Source organism: Petaurus breviceps, unplaced genomic scaffold, assembly GCF_028583685.1.
Source record: "Petaurus breviceps papuanus isolate PSGF00001 unplaced genomic scaffold, PetGlider_PUasm1.0 90504, whole genome shotgun sequence".
Lineage (NCBI taxonomy): Eukaryota > Metazoa > Chordata > Mammalia > Diprotodontia > Petauridae > Petaurus > Petaurus breviceps.
In genome coordinates, this window is record NW_027187266.1 from 2,039,943 (window position 1) to 2,063,914 (window position 23,972).

At 40.1% G+C, this 23,972-nt stretch overlaps 1 protein-coding gene across 2 annotated transcripts in view; it reads left to right on the forward strand.

Annotated features, from left to right (window-relative positions):
* The window catches only part of BMP2 (bone morphogenetic protein 2), a 145,622-nt gene that overhangs the window by 116,289 nt on the left and 5,361 nt on the right, over nucleotides 1-23,972 (forward strand). Inside the window, exons 1-2 of one of the 2 annotated variants that reach the window (XM_069062797.1) lie at nucleotides 12,906-14,378; nucleotides 16,172-16,518. In XM_069062797.1, the coding sequence (XP_068918898.1) occupies nucleotides 16,179-16,518 (340 nt within the window). In that variant the 5' untranslated portion in view covers nucleotides 12,906-14,378; nucleotides 16,172-16,178. Of the gene's footprint in view, nucleotides 1-12,905; nucleotides 14,379-16,171; nucleotides 16,519-23,972 lie in introns of those variants that run through there. The other variant, XM_069062798.1, reaches the window with a different exon arrangement.

Consider the following 23,972-nt stretch of genomic DNA (forward strand, 5'->3'; position numbering starts at 1 on the left):
CAGACACAGAGAGTGAGAGACAAAGAGAGAGAGAGAGAGAGAGAGAGAGAGAGAGAGAGAGAGAGAGAGAGAGAGAGAGAGAGAGTTAACCATTTTTCTAGAGGCTTGGGAATGAAACTATACCCTTCAAATTCAGAGCTAAGCCAGATGTGTTCAGACCTTGATATGTGATCTTGAAGTGACTGTCTCTAAATGACCATGCCCTATAACCAGCTGAAAGCTTTACTCCTCTAGGCAGACACATGTTATAATGGAAAATGCACTGGTTTATAGTCAGCAGACTAGGTTACAAATCCTGGCTTCAATACACCCCATTTATGTGACTTTGGGCGACTGACTTCTCCTCTCTTGAATTTGCTCATGAGTAAGATAAAAGGCTTGTACTAGATTATGTATAACAATCCTTCCATTTTCTTTCATTCATTCTACTTGTTCATACATCCTTACTCTAAACCCCTGCTACCCAACCTTCCAACACAGTGGTTCTCCATTCTGCGATATAACTTCACCCTGGCCACAACTGCTGCTTTTAGGTGTCTCACATATAATACTGGGACTATGGGAAGCATCAATGGGTCCAAGAGGCTGCACCCATCAACACCTATAAGCGGACTTCCAAGGTTATGTTTGTGGATCTGTACCTAAAGAAATCCATAGTTTCATCTGTTGAATTCTCCTAACCATTTAGAAACACAGATTTTTCCACTCATTTACAAATTTTTGTTTAGTCTAAAAATATCAGCACCTTTTTAAAAATGGTCTATTCTGGTCATCAAGTATACTTGAGTCTCCTCTGTACTAAAATCCTTCCCCATATCCTACTAAGACCTAGAGGTAACATCCTATCTGGGTGTTTTCTTACAGGGACTAATGTTTTTTTATATAAGAGTATTCTGTACTCAGTACGACATTTACTCCTAGCCTGCTCTGCCTCCTTAATTATCCCCTGCAACCTGGCTTCTATCTGCACCACTCTGCTGATAGTAGAATGGAAGATCCTTGAGGGAAAGTATTGTTTCAATTTTATCTTTGCATTCCTAACACTTAGCACAATGTCTAGCACATAATAGATGCTTATACAGTACTAGATAAATTTCCTTAAATGGAACTGAACTGAATGATGTCACCAATGATCTCATTACCAAAACAGAATAACAGAAGCTCCAAATTGGTAGTTACCTTAGATTTCATCCATGCAACTTGTACCTGAACAGGAAGCTCATCTTCATTGATTTTGACAAGTTAATTTCATCTATTCTGTTTCCTTGAAGAAATATGGGGAAGGTGAAACCATTATCTCCAGAGGCAGACACTTCTATTTTTTGATAGCTCTGATTGTTAGAATGTTTTTTCTTACATTATTCTTAAACCCTCCTCTCTGGATTGTCTCTCCATCTTTCCTAGTTTGACCATCTGTTTAAGTCTTGTTTTGTTTTTGGAGGCAAGGCAATTGGGGTGAAATGACTTGCCCAAGGTTACACAGCTAGTAAGTGTTGAGTATCTGAGGCTGGATTTGAACTCAGGTCCTACTGACTCCAGGGTTGGTGCTCTATTCACTGTGCCACTTAGCTGCTCCCTAGTTTGACCATCTGGAGCCAAGCTGAATAAGAAAATCCTTCTTCCATGTGATACTTCTTCAAATAAAATACCTGGAAACAAATGCCAAACCATCTTAAGGTCTTCTCCAGGCTAAACATTCTTGGCTCCTTCAACTTTTTGAACATGTTTTCAAGTTCTAACTATGCTGGTCATTCTCCTCTGGGCATAGAAAAATCTTTGATATTATGTGAACCTGAGTGAGTGGGAGGATAGTGATGCCTTCAAGAGAACTAGGGAAGTCTGGAGCATCAGAGGGTCTGGGGAGATTATAATCATCCCTATTTTGGGCAAGTGGATGTTGCAATACTAATAGGTCATTTAGATAAAGATTTCTAATAGGTACAGATGTGGAAATGGAGTTTCAGACTTTTAGAGAGAAAGAGAGAGAGAAGGTCTAGATATATAGATTTTGGAGTTATCTGCACAACAATACTTGAACCCACAAGAATGAATGAGTTCACTAAGGGAGGGTATAGACGGAAAAGAGAAGAAGGTGAAGAATTGAGCCTTGGGAAGACACTTATACTTGAGGGGTGTGCCATGGATATATACTCTGCAAGGAGACCAGTAAGAGAATTACCAGAAGAGATACATGGTACAGAAGAATATACAAGCAGAATATACAAGAAAAAATGTGCAGTAAATTGTATCTAAAGATATAGAAAGGATCAATAAAATGAGGATTTAGATGAATCCATCAGATTTGGCTTAGAGAAAGCAGTTTTATTGGAGTAGTGCAATCACAAGATAGATTATAAACTGTTGAGAAAAAAAGTGAGTTGTTAGTCAAAAAACATTCATTAAGCACCTACTCAAGTCCAGACATTGTGCTAAATGCTAGGGATACAAAGAAATTCATAAAAAGTCACTGCTTTCAAGGAGTTCATAGTCTAATGGAAGAAACACAAGACATGCATACAATTACTTACAAATAATTGAGTGATATGGGGGGGGTGGCTAGGTGGCACAGTGAATAGAGTGCTGGCCCTGGAGTCAAGAGAACCTGAGTTCAAATTCAGCCTCAGATACTTAACACTTACTAGCCATGTGACTTTGTGTAAGTCACTTAACCTTCCCCCTCAAAAAAAAAAGGTGAAAAAAAATTGAGCAAGGGTAGGAAGAGGAAGAATGGCCATATGTATACATATTACTTTAAAGTTTGGAGAACACTTTATATACATTATCTTAATGAAGGCTCAACACAACCTTTTCATGCATATACTTCCTTTCTTATCTCCACTGAAGATGAAGAAACTAAATCTTAGAGTGATTCAGTAATTTTCTCAAGATCAAACAACTAGTAAGGGACAGAGGCAGAATTCTAACCCAAGTTCTCCTTACTCCAAGGTTGGTCCTCCATGTTACCTCTCATAATCCTAGGGTCATAGATTTAGAGCTACAAGATTCCTCAGATATGATAAAGTCCAACTCCCTCATTTTGCAGATGAAGAAACTAAGGTTTAGGATAGTTTGGCAGTTAAAAGGAGGAAAAAATAGAGAGTGATGTTGGGGGCAACAAGGGTCAAATGAAGGAATTTTTTTTTTTAAGCAATCGGGGTTAAGTAACTTGCTCAAGGTTACACGGCCAGTTATTTCTGGGTGTGGTGCTAAGTATCTGAGCCTGGATTTGATCCCCAGGTCATCCCGACACTGGAGCCGGTGCTCTTACTCACTGAGCCACCTGGCCACCCCTAAGCAATTGGGGTTAAGTAACTTGCTCAAAGTTACACGGCCGAGTGTTTCTGGGTGGGTGCTAAGTGTCTGAGCCCGGATTTGATCCCCAGGTCATCCCAACAGTGGAGCCGGTGCTCTTACTCGCTGTGCTACCTGGCCACCCCATGAAGGAATTTTTTAATGGCTTTGCAAAAATGATCCTATTTGTAAGCAATGGGAAAGCATCAGCAGAAAGGGACACTGAACATCGGATAAAAGGTGTAGGAATGATGGAAGGGTTGGGGATGGCTGGGGGGTTAGAGTTGATCCAAGGAGTAGGATCCTAGAGGAGACAGAAGGGAAGGGTTGGGGGAGCAGCTAGACTGGCCTTCTCAAGAAGGGCCATATCTTCAGAGACTAGAATAAAAGGGAATGGGGAAAAAATTTGAAGAGATTTTAGGGAGTTTGGGATGTCCCACTTGTACTTTTCAAACTAAACCTAAGCCCCTTCTAAAAGGTTTTGGTAAAGCAGTAGGACTCTTAGAGGAAGGAATACAGCCCTTATATGCAAGATATCCTGAGCCTGAAAGCTGCTTGCAGCAATAGCTTTGTGACCTTGGACCTTAGTCCCCTCAACTATAAAAGGAGAATAATAACACCTGCTTCATAAAATTGTTGAGATTAAATGAGACAATGTAGATAAAACACACAGCAATTCTTAAAATGCTATATAAATGTCAGATGTTATTATAAAAATTAGTTATTATAAATGTGGCTTATCTTTGCACCCCTACCCCACCCCATATCAACTTCTCCTCTATACAAGGCTATTTTTGTTCATGGATCCATAATTTTCTTATTCCCAAAATCACCCAGGCTTAAAACCTTGGAATCATCCTTAGATCCTCATTCTCTCAGTTCCTACATCAAATAAAATCCTATCAGTTCTACTTCTATAATATCTCTTACACAACGTTATGCATTTATCAACTGGCCATTATTTGACAAGTTCTATGCCAGACCCTGGGGAATATGAATAAAAAAGTGGGACAGTCCTTGCCCTTATGGAGTTTACATTAGAATATTAACCCCTTAGAATTAATGATAGTTCATTCTTTGTACTTTTTTCCACAGGGCATAAAAGAATGCTTGGCATAAAGAAGGCACTTAATAAATGCTTGTTAAGTGATCAATTGATTATATTCTACTGGATACAGCATGTTCACAGAGAAGTAAATACAGGAGATACACAAATAAATAACTATAAAGTGACCTGGGAGGAAGGGGAGACGTTCAAAAGGCCTCTTGTGGTAAATAATAGTATTTTAGCAGAGCCTTGAAGAGGGCTAGGGTTCTATGAAGCAAAGATGAGAATGGAAAAATTTCCAAGCATGGGGGAAAGCCTAAACAAAGTCATTCCCAACTGATAAATGGTCTAAGGCTATGAATAGGCAGTTCTCAAGATAGAATCTATATGAAAAAATGCTCCAAATTACTCATTGTCAATATACAAATTAAAGAAATCTGAGATTATATACAAATCAGATTGGTGAGAGGAGAGGAGGGGACAGGACAGGACAAGACAAGACAAGACAGAGAAGGATAGGGGAGGGAAGGGAAGGGAAGGAAAAGAAAAGAAAAGAAAAATGTTGGAGGGGATGTGGGAAAACAGGAACATTTATATTCTGTTGGTGGATCCATGAATGGGTCCAACCATTCTAGAAAGCTTCTATAATTTAGAATTCTGCACAAAAGCTACTAAACAGAGCATGCCATTTGAACTAGTTATACCACCACTAGGCCTATACACGAAAGAGATCAAAGAAAGAGGAAAGGTTTCTATATATACCAAAATGTTTATTGCAGGTTGTTGCAGTTTTTTTGTTTTGTTAAAAAAAATGCAGACTAAGGGGTGCCAATCAATTGTGGAATGACTTAAATTATGGTAGGTGAATGCAATAGAGTATTATAAGACTATAAGAAATAAGGGAAAAGATGGTTTCAGAGACATGAAAAGTCTTGTACGAACTGATGCAGAATAAAATGAGTAAAAGCAGAGGAAGAATTTATCCTTTAACACTAATATAGTAAAAATGAACAATTCTAAAAAGACTTTTGAACCCGGATAAACAAAATAATAAACCATAATTCCAGAGGACTTATGAAGAAGAATAATGTCTACTTCATGATAGAAATATGATGGACTAATATGCAGAATAATAAACATATATTTAGATGAGACTAATGGGGAATTAGTTTTACTTGTCTGTGGCTATATGAAATAGGGGTTCTATAATTCTTTCTTTTTTTTAATGAGAGAGGTGGGAGGGAGAAAGAAACAGAATGCCAGATAGGAGAGGGAGGAATATATTAAAGTGAAAATGATAGAAAAATCAAAAGGTATCTATAAAAATAATGTTTAAAAAGTGCAGAGACAGGAAATGGAATTTACAGGGGAAAGCAAGTAGTTCAATTTGGCTGGAGCAGAAAGTACATGAGGTGGAGTAATGTAATCAGCCTGGAAAGATAGACTGGAGCCAGCTTATGAAGGGCTTGGAATGTCAAACAAAGGAGTTTGTATGTTATCCTAGAGGCAATAGGAAAACATTGAAGCTTCTTGAACAAAAGGGCAACATGGTTAGAACTATTCTTTCAAGGTATCAGTTTAGCAGTTGTATAGAATGGAAAGGAGAGAAATTGGATACAGGGAGACAAATTAGGAAGCTATTTCAATGATTTGGGTGGGAAGCGATTAAAGTAGTTGTGGGTGGAGGAGAAGGTCAGAAAACAGAGACCTGTTGAGGAAAAGTCAACAAGATCAGGAAAATCACAGAAAACAGGGAAGTGAATAAGTGTGATGATTTAAGGATTACTCCTTGGCTTCAAGAGGGCAGCTAGGTGGCACAGTAGATAGAGTGCTGGGCCATTAGAGAAGGGAAGGGAAGGGAAAATGTTGGAGGGGATGTGGGAAGACAGGCACATTGATATTCTATTGGTGGATCTATGGACGGGTCCAACCAACTCTCCCTGAGTTTAAATCTGGTCTCAGACATGTACTAGCTAATGTGACCCTGGGCAAGTCGCTCAATCCTGTTTGCCTCAGTTTCCTCATCTACAAAATGAGCTGGAAAAGAAAATAGCAAAACCATTCCAGTATCTTTACCAAAAAAGAAACCCAACCCAAAAGTGGTCACGAAGAGTCAGACACAACTCGACAACAACAACCTTGGTTTCAAACATGTGTGACTAGAAGAGTAATAGTATCCTCAATAGAAATAGGTAGATGAAGAAGAAGGAGGAGGAAGAGGAAGAGAAGAAGACAATGATGATGATGATGACAATGAAGACGAAGAAGAAGAAAGAGGCAGCTATAATTTATATATTGCTTTAAGATTTGTCAAGTGCTTTACAAATATGTCTGAGGCCAGATTTGAATAGGTACAACACTCTAACCACTGTAGAGGACTTTAAAAATAAATAAAGAATACAGGTGAGTTTGGGGGTAAAGAGAGAGAGATGTTGAATAGTATAATATATACTAATACATATAAATATATATATATAGTAGAGTAGCAAGAATATTGGCTCCTGAGGTTCAAGTCTCACCTTAGTGATAACTCATTACGTCATTTTAGATAGGCCACAACCTTCAATTCAGTTTCCTCATTTATAAAAGGAAAGGATTACATTAAATGACCTGTGGGATATACTCTAAAGTCTAGAATTATGATAGGTAAAGATGTCCAGCAAACAACTAGAAATGTGGTTCTGGATGAATGAACCTCAGGAGACAGAAAAAAGAGAGGTAAGCAGATTAGGAAGTCATCTGAATAGAGATGTTGACTAAATCTATGGAAATATTTTAATAACTATGTGCGTTCAGTTGTTTTTTTTAAAGTTATGCTTGACTTTGTGACCCTATTGGGGGTTTTCTTGGCAAAGATAGTGGAGTAGTTTGCCATTTCCTTCTCTAGTTCATTTTTAAAAATAAGGAACTGAATGGTTAAGTGACTTGCCCAGGGTCACACAGTTAGTAAGTATCTGAAGGCAGATCTGAACTCAGGAAGATGCTTTCCTGACTCCAGACCCAGCATTCTATCCATTGTGCCACCTAGCTGCCTCATCTGGCACGACTTGACTATTAGATCAATTTTACTAAAACACAGTTTAGACCTTTTCAAGACTCCAAAATAAATATTTGTCAAGTGGAAGAAGAGATATTTATTGTAAAGAAATCAATAGAGCTTATCTTGGACATTTAACTAGTATTAATTATCTACAAGGTTAATAGGAAAATAGACAGACAGATACATTCTTAGGCTATTTATAATCTGGAAGTGAGTACCTCAGACACACTCATCCTTTTATAAACTTCCAGGTCTCAGTACTCATCTCATCATGACCCTGACCAGGAGGCATGACCAGCAACTCTCCATCTACCCTAGTGCTTTTTCCCTTCCTCCTCCCCACAGGCAGCCATTCCAGGACCAAGAGCCTTCCTGAACCACCCCACTGGAATGAACCCTGAGCCACAGGTGACTTGGTTGAGGATTTAAGAGTGAACATCTCAAATATCCTCACCATTCTATAACCAACCGGGTGTCCCCTTCTTGCCAACTGGGCTGCACTACATAATAGGGAAGAGAGTAAGGGGAGGCAATAAGCATTTTATATAGCACTGTGCTAAGTGCTCTTTATAAATATTATTTCATTTGATGCCCACAACAACCCTGTGAAGTAGGTGCTCTTATTATCCCCATTTTACAGTTAAGGAAACTGAGGTAAAGAGAACTTAAGTGACTTGCTCAGGGTCACACAGCTAATAAGTGTTTGGGGTCAAGTTTGAACTGAATTCTTCCTAGTTCTAGGCCCAGTGCTCAATCCTCTAGTCATAGAAATACTCCCCTCTTTCCACCTCTAGCTCAGGGATTGATAATCAAGTCAATATTATCACTGAAGTATAAAGGATGTGGCTCTTCTCAAATTCCATGTAATAGACTTCTTAGGCTAAAGTTCCATTCCAAGGCTTCTAATTCACTTTCCATGTCAGCCCCATCCCCCAAGGCCATTATCACACTCTAATCTACCCTACTATTGTACTCTCTGGAACTGCTATTTTATAGTTAACAGACTCTCTTTCATAAAAGACCCTGTGTTCCCTTTGTATACATTTTTAATTTAATTTTCCATATATGTGATATTGCTTCTCAACAGAAAGCAAGCTCATTGAGGTCAGGGATGGGATTTTAAATTTGTTTCCCAAACACCTAACAAGTGCCTTACATATAATGAGCTTCTTAAATTTAAATTAATTAAAGACCAATACACAATAAAAATAAGAAAAACACATACCTATAAAATATCATATATTGATCTTTACCAACTACACTATTTAGACAAACCAATCAGCAACTTAATCTAATTCAATAAGAGATCATTGAACATTCATTACATTCTAAGGATATTTAAGACAAAGTCTTTGCACACAGCAAACTGATGATTTTGGTGAGCAGACCAAACATACACAGATGAAATGAGGATAAGTATTATATAAAGCAAAGTCTACATAGCCCTGTAATTTCATGTTAATCAAAGCCATCCCATAACATTATAGGCATAGATATTAAAAACACATCAATATGGTCAAGGACCTGTGATTTCCTTGGCGTGGGAACTCATCTAAAACATGTCGTCTTTGGGATCTGCCTGAGGCTCCAGCAGGTTAGGTGACTTGCTCAGGGCCACACAGCTGACTCATATCAGAGTCAGGACTTAAAACTAAGGGGACTCAATCCATATCCACCATTCCTTCCACTATGCCTTGCTGCCCCTCATTAAAAACATATAGTATTTAAATACACAAAAGTGCATAAAATGAGTATTGACATGTCGAGTAGTCCTTTTAGTTCTTCGGAATACATTCACATGATCTCTTTTGATCTTTATAACATACCTGTGAGGTGGGTAGATCAGGCATTATCTATTGGATAGATGAAACACAGTAAACTTGGGAATTTCTTAAAATCAAGCAGCTTGTCAATATTATAATCAGAAGTAAAAGGACCATATCCTCATATGCTAATGTTTTATGTATGATCTTATGGAATGTTGGTGGGTAGGGTAAGCAGTTCTATGAGGGAAGTTTCACTTGCTACCTAGGAAAATCCTTTATGTGTGTATGTATATATAATAGCTTAGATGTGACACAGTATACTGGGATTTGTATAAAAATCACTGTGCCCATTTCTACTAGTCTAGCTAGCTATGCTTCCTCATGTTTAGGTAATAGTTTTAGACAGACCAGATGGAATCCTTTACTTTATCTATTAGGCCTGGGAAAGAATACTGATGGTACAAGGAGATACGGGATGAGGTGATAGCTATGCTAAAATACAAGGAAGCTTTTCTCCTGATTACCTCAGATTTAACTGGAACAACAATTACAAGGTAGAATGATCATGCAGTGCTAGTGACATTTAAAACATGTTATGATCATTATTTTAGTGTTAATTTGCATAATTGGTAGGGCCTGCAGTAACAATACTTGCACACCCTAATAGCTGAAGGAAACAATAAAGTTTGATTTTGTCTGAACTAAATTGTTAAAGGAAAAGTTGCCAAATTATCATTCTTTTTGGCACTTAATTTTACTCTGGGTTATCTGCCCATGTGAAAATTGGAGGACTCAAACTCTGATTCCTCTAAACTCAGAGAACTCAGCTCACATTTTTTTATTCTCTGAGAGCTGTGGCTGTCACTTCTCCTCATCAGATTGGTCTCCCCTTCCTCTCCCCTCCAAAAAGGAATCCCTTGGGTGGAACTTCAAAAGGAAGAAGTAACATATTTGACTTTCCATTCCCAACTAAGACAGTTAAGGGACTTTCATATTGCCCTTGACTCCATAGGCCCTCCTATCAGGAGCTGGCAGAGAAATAAAGCTAATAGACTCAGTAAGAAAGCAGTCTCACTCCACCAGTCTAAATAATTTTCAACCTTTCTAAGCATTAGATAATATCAAAAAATTAAGTTTTTTGGCTGATTTTGTCTCCAAAAGCACTAGCAGAAAGCATATAAATGTGACATATTCCATATACTTAAAGACTGGTACTTTCGATGGTTTCACTGAACAAAATACGAAGCTGACAAGATAATCAGAGCCTCTGTGACAGCACTAGAAGAAAATTCAGGGATCTATAGTTACTACTTTTACAGAAGTGTCCTGACATGTTTTCACCACAGGAGGGCAGCCATCTCTAAAAAACAGACAACTATTGTAGAATACTGTAGTGTTTCCTGAGACAGATTGCAGGGTATCTCAGAAATCTGTTGACTCCTTGCGACAGCAGTATTAAATAGGGCTCTCTCCCCTTCCACCTTCACATTTTTAGTGACTATTTATAAGCTGAAGCAAGAGCAAGGTAAATAACTTCAGTGGAATTTTAGTTACCTTTTCTCCTTTCCCCCTCTATTTTAAGGAAAAAAGAAACAGGTTATTTTAGCCGGGTAAAGTTTGTTATTATGAATTCTATCACAAGTAAACTATTCTCCAAAGGCAGGCATGGTTACAGGCATGGTGAATAAATGTTAAAGGTCCCCTGTCTGAAGACAGTGAGAAAGGCACCCAAAAGTGTTTCACTTTCAGATTTCCATACTACTCTTGGATTGGCACACCCCGTAAAAGGATTCTTACAGAGCAATACAAGGAAATTGAGTTGCAATAGATATGCAATAACATATAGAGAGCAACTGGGAAATTTGGTTTGGAGATTGACAATGAAGTCATTCCATATTTTCTCATGCAGAATATAAAATGAGCTTTCCTAGCTTTCCTTATGGAGCCTGTAAAATGATTTGTTCCATCAAAAAAAGTTTGTTTTCATCTTTTGGGGGGGGTATTCTAGTAATTTTTTTTTCTTATTTGAAAGCTATGTATGGATTGGAATATAAGCACAATTCACAGAGGGGCTAAAACAGTAGTTAACTTTACTTGAGTTTAATATGGAAAGAAAATGTTTTCCAAAGGAAAATTACAATTAAAAAAAGATCTTAACTCATATATCTCAGAATAGAACATGTCATTTCTTTCTAGTTTATTGTAGAATCATTTGAATGAAGTCATTTGAATGCATTTAATACTTTTTCTTATGTTTTGTAACATAGCAATACTAGATAGCCCCCCTCCCCTCAATGGTGTCATTTATTCTTACTTTCTTCCATATTACTAATGAGTAGCCCTCCCCCAAATGCCTTTTTTAACCTTCACACCTTTGGAAGCAGCAAATGCTTAATTCCCCCTCTGTGGGAATCTAATCCGATTTATGTAAGGGTAACCTCGAATTATTTTAGCTTCCCTGCCGAAAAAATAATACACACATATATAATAGATCATTGTTCAAATCTCTATCTGATCTGACTTTGCTCTACCTCTCCGCTTGTAGGCGCAGGGGCTTATTAAGTGAATACGGTTTTCATGGATTTGGCCTTCTCCAACTTAAGCTTTTTCCTGACAACTTTAGTAAATGCCTAAGCTATGCATGTCTTGCTGCCCATGTCCTACAGAAAAGAAGTCATTTCTCTAGGGAAATCCAGGAATCTTGGGAGATGGTAATACTCCAACACCAGACTCCCAGCCACAGCAGCTCCTCGGGCCACTAAAGACTTGAGAGGAGAAGGCCAAGCTACGGGGTGGGGGAGAAGAGAAGGAGGAGGGAGGAGAAGAAAGAAAGAAAGAAATTACATTCACATCTTTCCCGATTGGGGGCGAGAGAAGTGGGGCGGGGGAGGGGATTCTTCTAAACCTCAAACCGGAATCGTCTTGTTTGCCTGGATCACGCTGTGCATTATTTTACTGTCATCTGAGCAGCTAATCTCGTGCCGATGGGCTGCATGAGATAAGTTTCTTTAGCAAGCAGTGATTGCAGCCATAAAGATTAATAATACATCCCCCCCACCCTAATTCTCCTTCCCTCCCCCTACTACCAAAGGGGAAGTGAAAGCAACAGAAATCTAGAATACACACTCACTTAGACACATAACATATCCACTATATAAATGTGCATATGTGCACATATGTATGTGTATATAATATAAAAGATTTAAAGAGCACCCACGATGACCTTAATGACTCGCGTGTATGTTTTAGCTCGGAGGACAGATGTGACAGATGTGACTACTGGAAGGGCAGTTGTGTCTGAATCTCCACTCTGCAAGGAAGTTGTACTTTGCAACTTCGTTCAATTTTCCCGAACGCATCTGTATTGTGAAACTGAAAAATTGAAAGGGAAATAACGGGCCTGGGCCAGGTGGGAAACAAGGGAGTTTACCGTATTCACTTCCGAAATCGCCTTGAGGAAGCTACAGCTTTTAAAAGCTTATTATTTTTATCATCATCGTTATTTTTAATAAACTTTCTTTTCTCCTTTAAGGATTACTTAATGTAATCTGCCCACCCCTTACCCTAGCATTTCCCTCCCCCTCTCTCTAGACCCCACCCCTATCAAAAGGTTCCATTCCTCTGGGCTATACCTTTTGGTTCCTTTTCTACCTTACAGATCTTGAGATTGGGAATGACTGAGAAAGGGAAAGACTGTGAGGTGGTTTGCTGTGAGGGCCTGGGAGGGAAAAGGAGGCGGCGTCCCCTTTAAAAGCAGGGACTGCTCTGCCACAGCGCCGCTGCTGCTGCCGCCGCCGCTGCCGCCGCCGCTGCCGCTGCTGCAGCTCCTGCCACAGCAGGAGTTCTCTCCTCTCCCTGCTCTCACTCCCTCCAGCGAGTCCCAGTTCCCACAGGCCGCCTGTGATTGGCAGAGAAGTCTCAAGCCCCCGAGGTCGTGACATCAGCAGCAGCCAAGAAACAAAAAGCATAAGGAGGCATCAAACCGCCTCAATCAATTTACAGCAAGAAGACAACACACACACGCGCGTAGAAGGAGGCTGGAAAATTGTGTGTGCACTCGAGAGAAACTCGAGAGTAAAGTGTCTTCTGTTACCCATCCCGAACTGCTTCGCCATTCAGGAACAGACTAAAGAGAACCGGGGAGGGGAAAAGAAGTATCGGGGGGAAAAGTCGAAACTTAATGCCTTGGACCTGCAGTATCACACACCAGTCCGAAGCGGCCAAGTGCCCATCTCTCCGTCTAGGGATGCAAAGCGCCCGGTTTTTAATTTGAAAAGAAGAAAACTTATTTTTCTATATAGATACATGATTCATCTCTACCTACTCACACAAAGGACAAGACAACTTGTTGATTGCCGTGTGTGCAAGCAAAGGGGGGGGAAATTAAGAAAAGGAAAACCACCAGCTTGGTTTAACTGGGACTGCCTGCTGACTAACCATCTGCTGAAAGTATGCTTCAGAGGCGGGCTGGACTTTGGAGATTTTCTATTTTCTGCTTAACAGCTGTAAGAGAGGCAAGTTTGGAGTAACACCAAGTGATGCGGAAAAAAAACACACCGAGAGCAGAAAACTCTCCTGCAGACGCCAGCCTTGCCGCCGCTGTTGCCTCTGCCGCTGCCACCCCTACTCAGACTAACCTCCCAGGACTCCCCTACAGGTACAACCCAGGCGATCGCAGCCCACCCTCCGCCGCAGGGATTCACCTCTGGGCACCTTTTTCTCAGAATGTGTTCCCAAAACGATGGGCGGCAGAGGAGCTAGAGAAGGGTCCGAGAGACACAACCCCCCTCTTTTATCCGTCCCAGAGGAGAAGGCAGCCAGCGGGTGGTTTTTCCTAAGGACGACTTCAGAACTTTTTTTTCCCCTTCTCCCCCTTCCTCCCCCTCCTTCTCGCTGTTGTTATGTGTCAGCACTTGGCTGAGGACTTCTTGAACTTGCAGAGAAAATAACTACCCCCAAACCCCCGTCAAAACTGGTGGCTTTTCAACCGCGGGGAAAATTTATTTTCATTTTACCCTCTCCCCCTCCCGGACCCCCAGCTTCTCTTCCCGGAGACTCCGATCATCTCTGCTGCCACCCGGGAAAGGGGGGGCCTCCTCGGCAGGCACCAGGGAGGAGGAACGGATACAAAAATCACAGCTTCAATCTCCACCGCCAGAGATTTTTCCATGTGGAGGCTGTTTCAATGGACGTGCCCCCGTGTGCTTCTTAGTCAATCGGCAGTCTCCTAAAGGTAGAGGAGTGATTCTCTGGGGGTGGGGAGGGCTTGCACCGCGAAGAGGGGGCGGGTGTGGGGTCCAATGATGCTAGAGCTTTTCGCACCTATACTGACCCGCTTCCCAGTCGGTGACGGAGGCTCTGGGCCCACCTCCACTTGCCTTCAGCTACCCAAGCTCAACAGACACAAACTCCCTTCGTCCCTCCCTCCCCCGCCCGGCGGGCGCAGCTCGGCCGAAGGTAAACACCCTACAGTGCCCACGTGCAGCGCGGTCCCAGCTGCAGCTGGCTCCCGCTCCCCCACCCTTTTACACCGTCCCCCCTCCTTCCTTGGCGGCTCCACTCCAAGACAACTTGAAGTGCACTCCCTTTTCGCCCCTCCTTCCTTCGCCCCTTCCCTCCCCCTTGCAGGATATTTTATTATGGCTGTTAACACTTAGCTGATGATTTAAAAAAAAAAAAAAACCCTCTTAAAGAGGGTTGCCCCTCCGTTTCACCCGTTAGACTCAGAGCCCTATCCCATTTCCAATCAGGTACCCCGTCTCCCTATTACACATCTTTCTTGAGAACTTTTCTTCCACCTCCCTCCGTGTTGGCCCCTTCCTGCTACTTATTTTGGGAAGAGAGGGGAAGATCTTCTAGTTTCTAGAGATATCAGAAGGACAAAGAATTTAGTTCCCTCTCCTTTTTTTTCTTTTCTTTTACTACTCTGACATCTGAAATAATACAGACTCCCCCCACCCACACACTATCTAGACTTTTGTATAGCCTTCCAAACGTATTTGTGTACATACAATACTTTTTCCTTGTGGAAGGTCTGTGCTATGTGTGTATAAAAGAAAGTGTTACAACATACCTATAAAATGTGTATACATACACATATATATGTGTGTACATATATGTATGCGTGTATGTATATATACATGTGTGTGGAAGTGGTTGTGCCCTGAATCACGTATGTTCGGAAGTTATATATTGTGAAGGTAACATGCCTGGAAGTAAAATACGGTGTGTGCGTATCAGGAAGTCATACGAATTGTGTGTTTTATAATACAAAGCGATATGCAGTGTGTTTACGTTAATATGTATGTGTTAAGACATTATGGATGGCGGGTGTAATGTTTCTAAAAGTTTTGTGCTATGTGTTTCTGTATCGATGAGCTGAGTACCTTGTGTTGTTAACATGAGCCACGGGAAATGGAACCTATAAATTTACCGAATGGCTATCTCCGCACCTCAGATGCCCTATTTTGGCTTGTGGAAGGAATGGAAAACCTCTCTACTCAAATTTTGCGCCGCTGTTCCCTCCCTGGACCCCCCCCCTCAAATTCGATCTGCTCCCTCACAGACAGTTTTAAAGTCTTAAGTTGAGGTCTCGGCGATCACTGGAGTTTCCGGGAGATTGTTGAAAGGTGGGGGGCGGAGGGAGGGTAGGTGGTAGTGGTAATCGAGAGAGTGGGCGGGACACGGCCAGGGATGGCAGCTCCAGCTAGCACCCACTCCCCATTGCAGTCATGGCGCCCCTGCCCCCTAGAGGCGGGGGTAGGTGGAGGGAAGCTCCCCGGAGCCCGGAGATCTTGGGGAGGCGGCCACCAGGACGAACTCCCCGGATCGGTGGCGCGGGCCGTGAGTGGGGCCAGATGCGGACTTGCTGGGCAACCTGGCACGCCTGGGACAAGCGTGCCACCGGCGAGGGTCCCGGCCCGCCGGCGCGGTGCATCTGTCACGGAACTCCGGGACTCACCTCCATCCTTGCTTTTCTGCTGTCCACCCCTATCCTTTCCCCCACTCCCCAAACCCTCTCTGCAGGTTGACCATGGTTGCCGGGATCCGCTCTCTTCTAGCGCTGCTGCTTTACCAAGTCTTGCTGGGTAGTTCGGCCGGCCTCATCCCGGAGGTGGGCCGGAGGAAGTTCGCTGAATCCAGCCGCTCCACGCCGCAGCAGTCAGAAGAAATCTTGAGCGAGTTTGAGCTGCGGCTGCTCAGTATGTTCGGGCTGAAGCAGAGACCGAGCCCCAGCAAAAACGCGATCATCCCCCCCTACATGCTAGATCTCTACCGCCTGCATTCGGGCCAGCTTGGGGATCCCACCATGGACTACCAGCTGGAGAGAGCAACCAGCCGGGCTAATACTGTCAGAAGCTTCCACCATGAAGGTGAGGGACTGGGGAGCTAACTGGGCAGGAGAGAGGCATGAGCAAGGATCATCTGTGTCCTCAGTAGAGCCTAGTAAGCACGCCTTCCAGATGTGGGAGGCAGGTTGGTGGTTTAAAGTCGTGAAACCTAGGTTTGAGTCTTGAGATCCCCTGCCACAACTTACTAGCATCATGGCTTGAGACAAATCACTTCCCCATCTCAGTTTCCTTATCTGTAAAATGGTGGTGGGGGTGTGGGAAGACTAGATGATTGCTAAGATGCTTCTGGCTCTAACTAACATTGTGATCTTGAGACATTCAGTAAACATTTGTTGATGGCAGTAAGACAAGAGCCAGGGAAACTTGCCTGTTCAGTTTTTTATGCCCTGTACTAGTGGAGTGAACAGGGATTCTACCCCCTCCCCCCAAAAAAATTCGACATTAACTCTGAACCTTTAGAATTACAAGGCAGTTGTGATGAACACTGCTGCTCTCCCCTCTGCACCTCCCCCTTACTCCCTCTTAATGGACACACAGGAGCAGTAATGTGAAAAGTAGTGCATACAGACAAAGGTCAAACTACATCCCCTTAACAAGATCACCTTTTAATAAAGTAAATTTGAAAAGTTTGCAAAAATTACATCCTTAGTTTTTTTTGGGGGGAGGGGGTTGGACAGATGAAAGATTACAAAAAGGGTTTGTGTTGACACATTCATTATAAATCTTCTTTCCATCCCATCTTTCATTTTCCCTTTCTGAAATCCAGTGTGAGAGATTTTTCAGACCAAGTCCACCTAAAAAATCCCCACAAATAGCTTTTATTTTTAATGTTATATACCCAGAAACTCCTAATTTACAGTTGTTCTGGGATGATTTGGAAGGTTTCTAATCCCTGTGAGAGATCAATTTAACAATTAATTTGTATTGTTTCCACTATAATTTTTCTTTTGTCTTTTGCTTACATCTAAGATAGTTTTAGTGTAGAAATAAGGGAATCTTAAGAATCCTGCAGATGAAAGTTTTGTACCAACTGTCTGTTTAACTTAATATCAATCTAAATTTGCAGGTAATGTGATTTTTATGTTAATGGATATAATTCTTCTTAGTTAAAAGCCCTAAAATGTGACTATATAGATTACAGTATCTGAATCTATGGCTTTTTTTTTTTCAGAAACACAGTATTTACACTGAATGTAATTTCTTAAACTAGGCAAGTAGTAAATAGCTTATTGGAACGCAATTCATTTGGAAGATGCTTATGTAATTTAATTAATGTAGCTAGAATTTATATAGGGCTTTAAGGGTTTCAAAATGCTTTACAAATAACTCACTTTATTTTCACAATAGAACTGTGAAGTAGGTACCATTTTTATCTACATTTAGAGATGTTTTAATATCAGCTAAGGGATATGCTACTCCTTAATTCTAATTGAATATAGCACTAGAGTAAGATAGGCAAACCTATATTCCAAGATGTCAATTTGTAAGGGGTTAAATTGCCAGGATTAGAGCACATAGAATAAAAGAATGGGATACTTACCCATGTAGCTCCTTTTGGGAATTACTTTTTCCTGCTGCTGAGTGCTGTTAAAAAATATAATAGTAATAGCCTGCCACCAATTATGAACATAAGTCAGAAGTATCAGCCATCAAACATTTTCTCACAGCACTGAGGATGACTTTTATTGGTTAAAATCCTTGTTCTGAGTGATTATTGGATCCCAAAGCAGGCAAAAGAACAAAAACAGCTTCTTACATTCAAATATCCACATCAAAAAGGGAAAATCCTAACTTGATAGTCACTTTCATTTTCAAGCTCACTTCTCAGGCATGTGAACTTTGGTACCCAGGACAATAAGATCTAATTTAAATTCTTCAGTGTTCAGTAACTGAAAATGCTGAAAGGCTCTGTTGATTTTTGCTGTAATGTCACTGTTATTATAGCTATGACCCTTGTCACCAAATTCTTGGGACCATTGAAATTCTATGCCTTCCTCTCCTGTTTACCTGATATTGACTGGAATGGATTTTAAGAGCAAGGAAGTAACAAGAATGAATGTTTTGATATCTCCCCTGGAAATAGACAATTTAATATGGAAATTTTACTTCAACTTAAAACTGGAAAGGTTATGTCTCTTATTTAATGTTGAGGTCATTTAAGTTTTACGTAATGTCTTAAAGGAGATGCCATTTGGGTACACATGTACCATCATAGTTCTAGAGTAGAAGAAACCACACTGAGAATCTAGATTAGGAAATAGACACTTAGGGAAAATGAAATGACTTTCCTAAAGACAGTAAGATTAGGGGAAAGATTTGAATACAGGTTCTCTGACTTTAGAGCCAGTGCTCTTCCACCTGAACCAGGCGGCCTCCCACAAATACATGTAAACTTAAATGAGTTTGACGTTCTTTTTTTCATCACTTTGTTCCCTAAGAAAGCTTGATCAATTTTAGTTAATCTATAAAACATTGTTAGGTCATATCCAACTCTTGGTTAACCCTTCTGGGGCTTTTTTGGCAAAGATGTGGTTTATAATTTCTTTCTCCAACTCATTTTATAGATAAGGAAAATAAGACCAACAGGGTTAAATGACTTGCCCAGGGTCACACAGCTAGTGAGTGTCTGGTGCAATATTTGAACTTAGGTCTTCCTGACTACAGGTCTGCTGCACCACCCAGCTGCCCTTAAGTAAGTTACTTCTACCCAAATAAGGTAGATTGCTTTGCATGTGTAGAATTGAATCTTATCTATCAAATTCATAGATTGAATGTCAAAAAGGATGGGGCAGTAAAAAAAAATTATCAGGTTATCATAACCTAATTTAGATAAGAAGATGAAATACCTGTGCACAGACTGTTTCCGTATCAAATGTGATGGAAACTCGTGAATATTTCTATTTTTTGTAAATCTGGATATTTTACTTATTACAACTTTGTCAAGGCTGAGTCATCATTCTTTGAAATGGTACTTGATACTTACTGTTACAAGTATGTCAGTGGCCTTTGCACTGTACATAGCAATAAAGGAAAATATATTGGAACTCTGCCATTATACTCTTTACTAGAGGACAAAATTCAGTGTTTGGATACCATTAAAGTTTGTTTATTATGGAAGGACCAAAAGTTTCTCAGAATAAGAAGCAATCATTGATTTTCTTACTTTACAACCTGAAATTCCAAGGACGGCATTGTATGTGGCTCCAAAATATTTATAGCAAGGCAGAAAATGTCATTTTTTGTAACTCTTTCATTCATTGTAAGGCTAATCCACATCATGTGTTAAGAAATCTTAAATCACTGTTATCAGTTGCCATGTCTTCTATTTAACTCAGTGAAGTCCTGTCTGTGCTATTTTATTTTTTTAGTGTCGTACAATCATTTGTGTCCCGATTTCAAAGGAAAGAAAGTGCTACACTTCTTGTTAAAGTTCTCCTTTGAACTTAGGAAGGCTTGAGCTCTGAACATTAGCTCCTCTGTGTGAGAAGAGCATTTAAAATTCCTTATGTAGATAAGCCACTTATATTTTTACAAGCAGATTTTCAGATGCCCCCAGGTTTGTCAGTTCTGTTGAATCTACATGGTGTGGCTCAATGCTTGGTTGTGGAATATTGGCTAGACAAGAAAAATGTGAGATACCCCACATTCTTTACATAAGCTTCAAGGACCATGACCCATCTTCTGTTCAGAACCATTCCTACCCCCTCCCCTATGATGGCAGAAACTTTAAAATTCAGGTAAATCTTATTAAAACATGAAATTCTCTGTATTACCACCACCCAATTCCAAGATCTAACAAATGGCCTAGTAATAATGTTACTCAGAGATTGAAACCATATTTCACCCAAAAGAATTTCTGAACTGGTATTAACTTAGATATTCCATCTTGAATGATTGTTCTGTAATATGTATGGCTGGTCCCAATACAAGTTCTGTTTTGAGATATCACTATAGCATGGAGTTTGCCCTGTGTTCTTTCCTTTGTCAGGAGAGCACTAGTTCAATCAAGCTTAATATGAAATTTGGTACAAGTAATGGAAGCCAGTTATCCAAAGACCGGTTTGGCTTTAAATTCAGAGAATTTTATCACCAGTTTGGCTACAAAATGGTGAATTTTTCAGCCATATAAATTCTCAGACTGTCATCTTCTAAGAGAGGTAGTGCTCTGCTTTGGAATCCACACTGACAAAAACATGCATCTTTCAAGTATAACATGTGAGCCCTCAAGCAAAATGTTCTATAATACTGTGAGCACTTTGAGAGTAGGGACACATTTATCTTTGTATCCCCTGAAATACCTATTATCCTGTCTTTTTCACAGTAAAACCTTTGGAGGTTTATTCTAGAAGATGTCTTAGAGATCATTTTATCCAGGACTTCTTAACTTGGGGTCCAAGGATGGATTTTGAGGGTTTCATAAACTCAGATGAGAAAAATATTTTGATTTTTCAATATAATTGGTTCTCTTTGTATTTTATTTTATGAATTTTAAAAAATATTATTTTGAGGCATCCAAGGACTTTATTAGACTTTCAAAGGGATCCATGAGACAGAAGGGTTAAGAATATCTGACTTAGTCTCTTTTTCATTTTATAGATGAGGAAAGTGAGGTCTCCTAAAGTTGCACCCAGATAGTTAGTGACAGAACCAGGCTCCAGAATCTAAGTCTTTTGATTTCTCTGAATGAATGACTGAACTGTTAATGTGAATTAAAATAAGAGGACAATCACTATGAAACTTATTTTCCCTTAGTCTTTTGGTAACAGTGGTAGGATTTTCCACCTTATACATTGAGTCCCATATGTATATCCTATAAATTCTATCTTCTTGCCCCTGCCTTGTTCAGGTGACAGTATGATGTGTTGGTTTATTTCAGAAGGAGAGGAAAGTACACATTAGGGTGGGTAGAAGAGTGTTATTAAGAACAGTGGATTATTATTTTCTCTTTGTGATAATGGTATTATCTTGTTGGGGGAAGGGAATATAATTTCTGTGTTACCTTCCCTTTGTCTTTTTTCTGTTTGTTTTTTTTTCCCCAATGATTTTTTCCTCACTTTAAAAATCCTGGAATGTTACCTCTCTTGCCTTTTTTTTGAAGAAGAGTTCTTGGATTCTTCCCTATTTTTATTTCTACCTTGTGTGACATTGTCAGAAATGTCAGCGCAGTGATTCTAACCTTAGTTTAAGCTTCACTTCACTCTATCTGCAGTTTTCTTTTGGAGTTTTATGAAATTTTCATAAAAGCAATTTAATTGTAATTTCACCTTGGGAAGCATCTTTTCAAATTTTATGTTAGTACTTTTAGGGGGGAGAGCTACCAAATCAAATAAGTGATGCTTGGACATCACTGTTTTAGAGCTACAGGTCACCTGTGTTGTGCTATCCCTTTTACTACCTTTGTAATCGTGAGCAAGCCATTGACCTCTCTGGACCTCTATCTTTATCTGCAAAATTTAGATCAGGGCTTCTTACCGTTTTAAACCATCATGGACCCCTTTGGAAATCTGATGATGCCTATAAACCCTTTCTCAAAATCTTGTACTAAATGCATAAAATATGTGGAATTACAAGGGAAATTCAGTATATATACATTTTGTTATTTGGTAATTTGTCATGTCTGACTCTTTTTGACCCCATTTGGGGTTTTCTTATCAAAGATACTGGAGTGGTTTGCCATTTCCTTCTCTAGCTCATTTTGCAGATGAGGAAACTGAGGCAAACAGAGTTAAGTGATTTGGTCAGGATCAGACAGCTAGTAAATGCCTGAGGCTGGATTCGGATTTGAACTGAGGTCTTCCTGATTCTAGGGTCAGTACTCTATCCACTATACCATCTCACTACTCCATGTATTCATTCTCTCTCTCTGTCTCACTCTTTCTCTCTCTCTCCCCCTCTCTCTCTTTCTTTCTCTACCTCTCATTTCTGTCAACTCTAAATCTATAATCCTATGTAGTAGTGTTTCATAAATTTTGGGGGGGATATTTCCAAATATTTTTGGAACTATTTAACTGATTTTGCATGAAAAACTTTTACTATTTTTCTAATGTTGGGAAAGAGGCAGCAAGGTGTAATAGCTAGAGGGCTAGTCATGAAATTAGAAAGACCTGGGTTCAGCCACTGTGTGACACTGGACAAGTCATTTAACCTCTCAAGGTCCCAGACATTACTGACTGTGCATATCAGCATTGGTGAAGGGAGGAAATCCTATACTGAGGAAATCATAGGTCCAGATGAAAACAAGTAAATAAAATACAAGTTGGGACTGAACCTGTCGTGGTCATTATATTGTTAAACTGTTCACATGCTATTCCGTGTCCTCATTTATTTGTTCCCATGGCTATTTGGTTCACAGTGACAGATTTCCTGTTTCTGGTCCTTGGTTCATGAACTCTTAGTATCAGCTCCCATCTTAGATTTCTCGCTTTTTGTTTTATCTTTATTTTCTTGTCTTTTATTTTATCTTCCCTTGTCAGGGAAAGGGAAGGACAAAATAAGATTAAGTATATATTACCTCGTAATCTGAATAGACATTCAAATGTCTAGTCAGATCATTTATTGTGTTCAGATAACTGAATGCTGGCCATGTTGTAGATTAATTGAATTTTTCACTTTAGTTTGGATGCTGAGTGGCACAGTTAGAAAGTCCTATTTTTCTCTTTCTTTCCTTACTTTACTGGCCAAGCAATTGCTACCAGCTTCAGGTGCCTTAAATTCTGCTACCTCAACAAAGACACTCTACAATGTGTCAGCAATGCCTAAGTCTCCACATTTTGTCCATAATACCCACTGAGAAATACCCATGAATAGAGAGCTAGCCTCAGAGGTAAGAAGATGTGGTGGCTTATGTCCTATGTTAAAAACGTGCTGGCTGTTACCCAAGGGTGCATCACAATCTCTTAGTGTTGCAGGTGGCTCCCTAAAACTCTTTAGGTACAAAGGAAGTGCTGACCTGGCTTGGTAGAGTGAGTTTCCTCATCTGGGAATTCCCTATATCAGTGACATCAACAGGTCTCCTCCCCCTCTCTGTCCACTTCAGCTGAAACTTCTAGACCTGTTTTCTGGTCTGCAGGGAGAGGAATGGAAAGCAAGTTTGAGCAAGGGTGATGGTTCCTGTGATATGTCTTTTTAAAATTTGTTTGTTTATTTTTGGTAAAAAAAAAAATATGCCCTGGTAGTCTATTTAGCCAGTAGGCAGACAGAAAATAGGTTCATTTTGGGTTTTGCTTTTTGGGGTTTTTTTTAATAATTTAAAAAGAATGAGAAGCTTTTTAGATTTTTTGCTATACTACTGTACATTTTTTCCCTTCCTTATTTGCTGGTACTAGTGCATCTGAGTCTTATGCCTCATCAAGTTCTGGAGATGACTCTGAGTTATTGGAGGACATTCCAACAAGAGACTATTTCTTTTGGCCACAGTAACTCATAAAAATGTGTAAGCATTGGAAGGGATTCCCCTCGCCCCACCCTCCTACCAC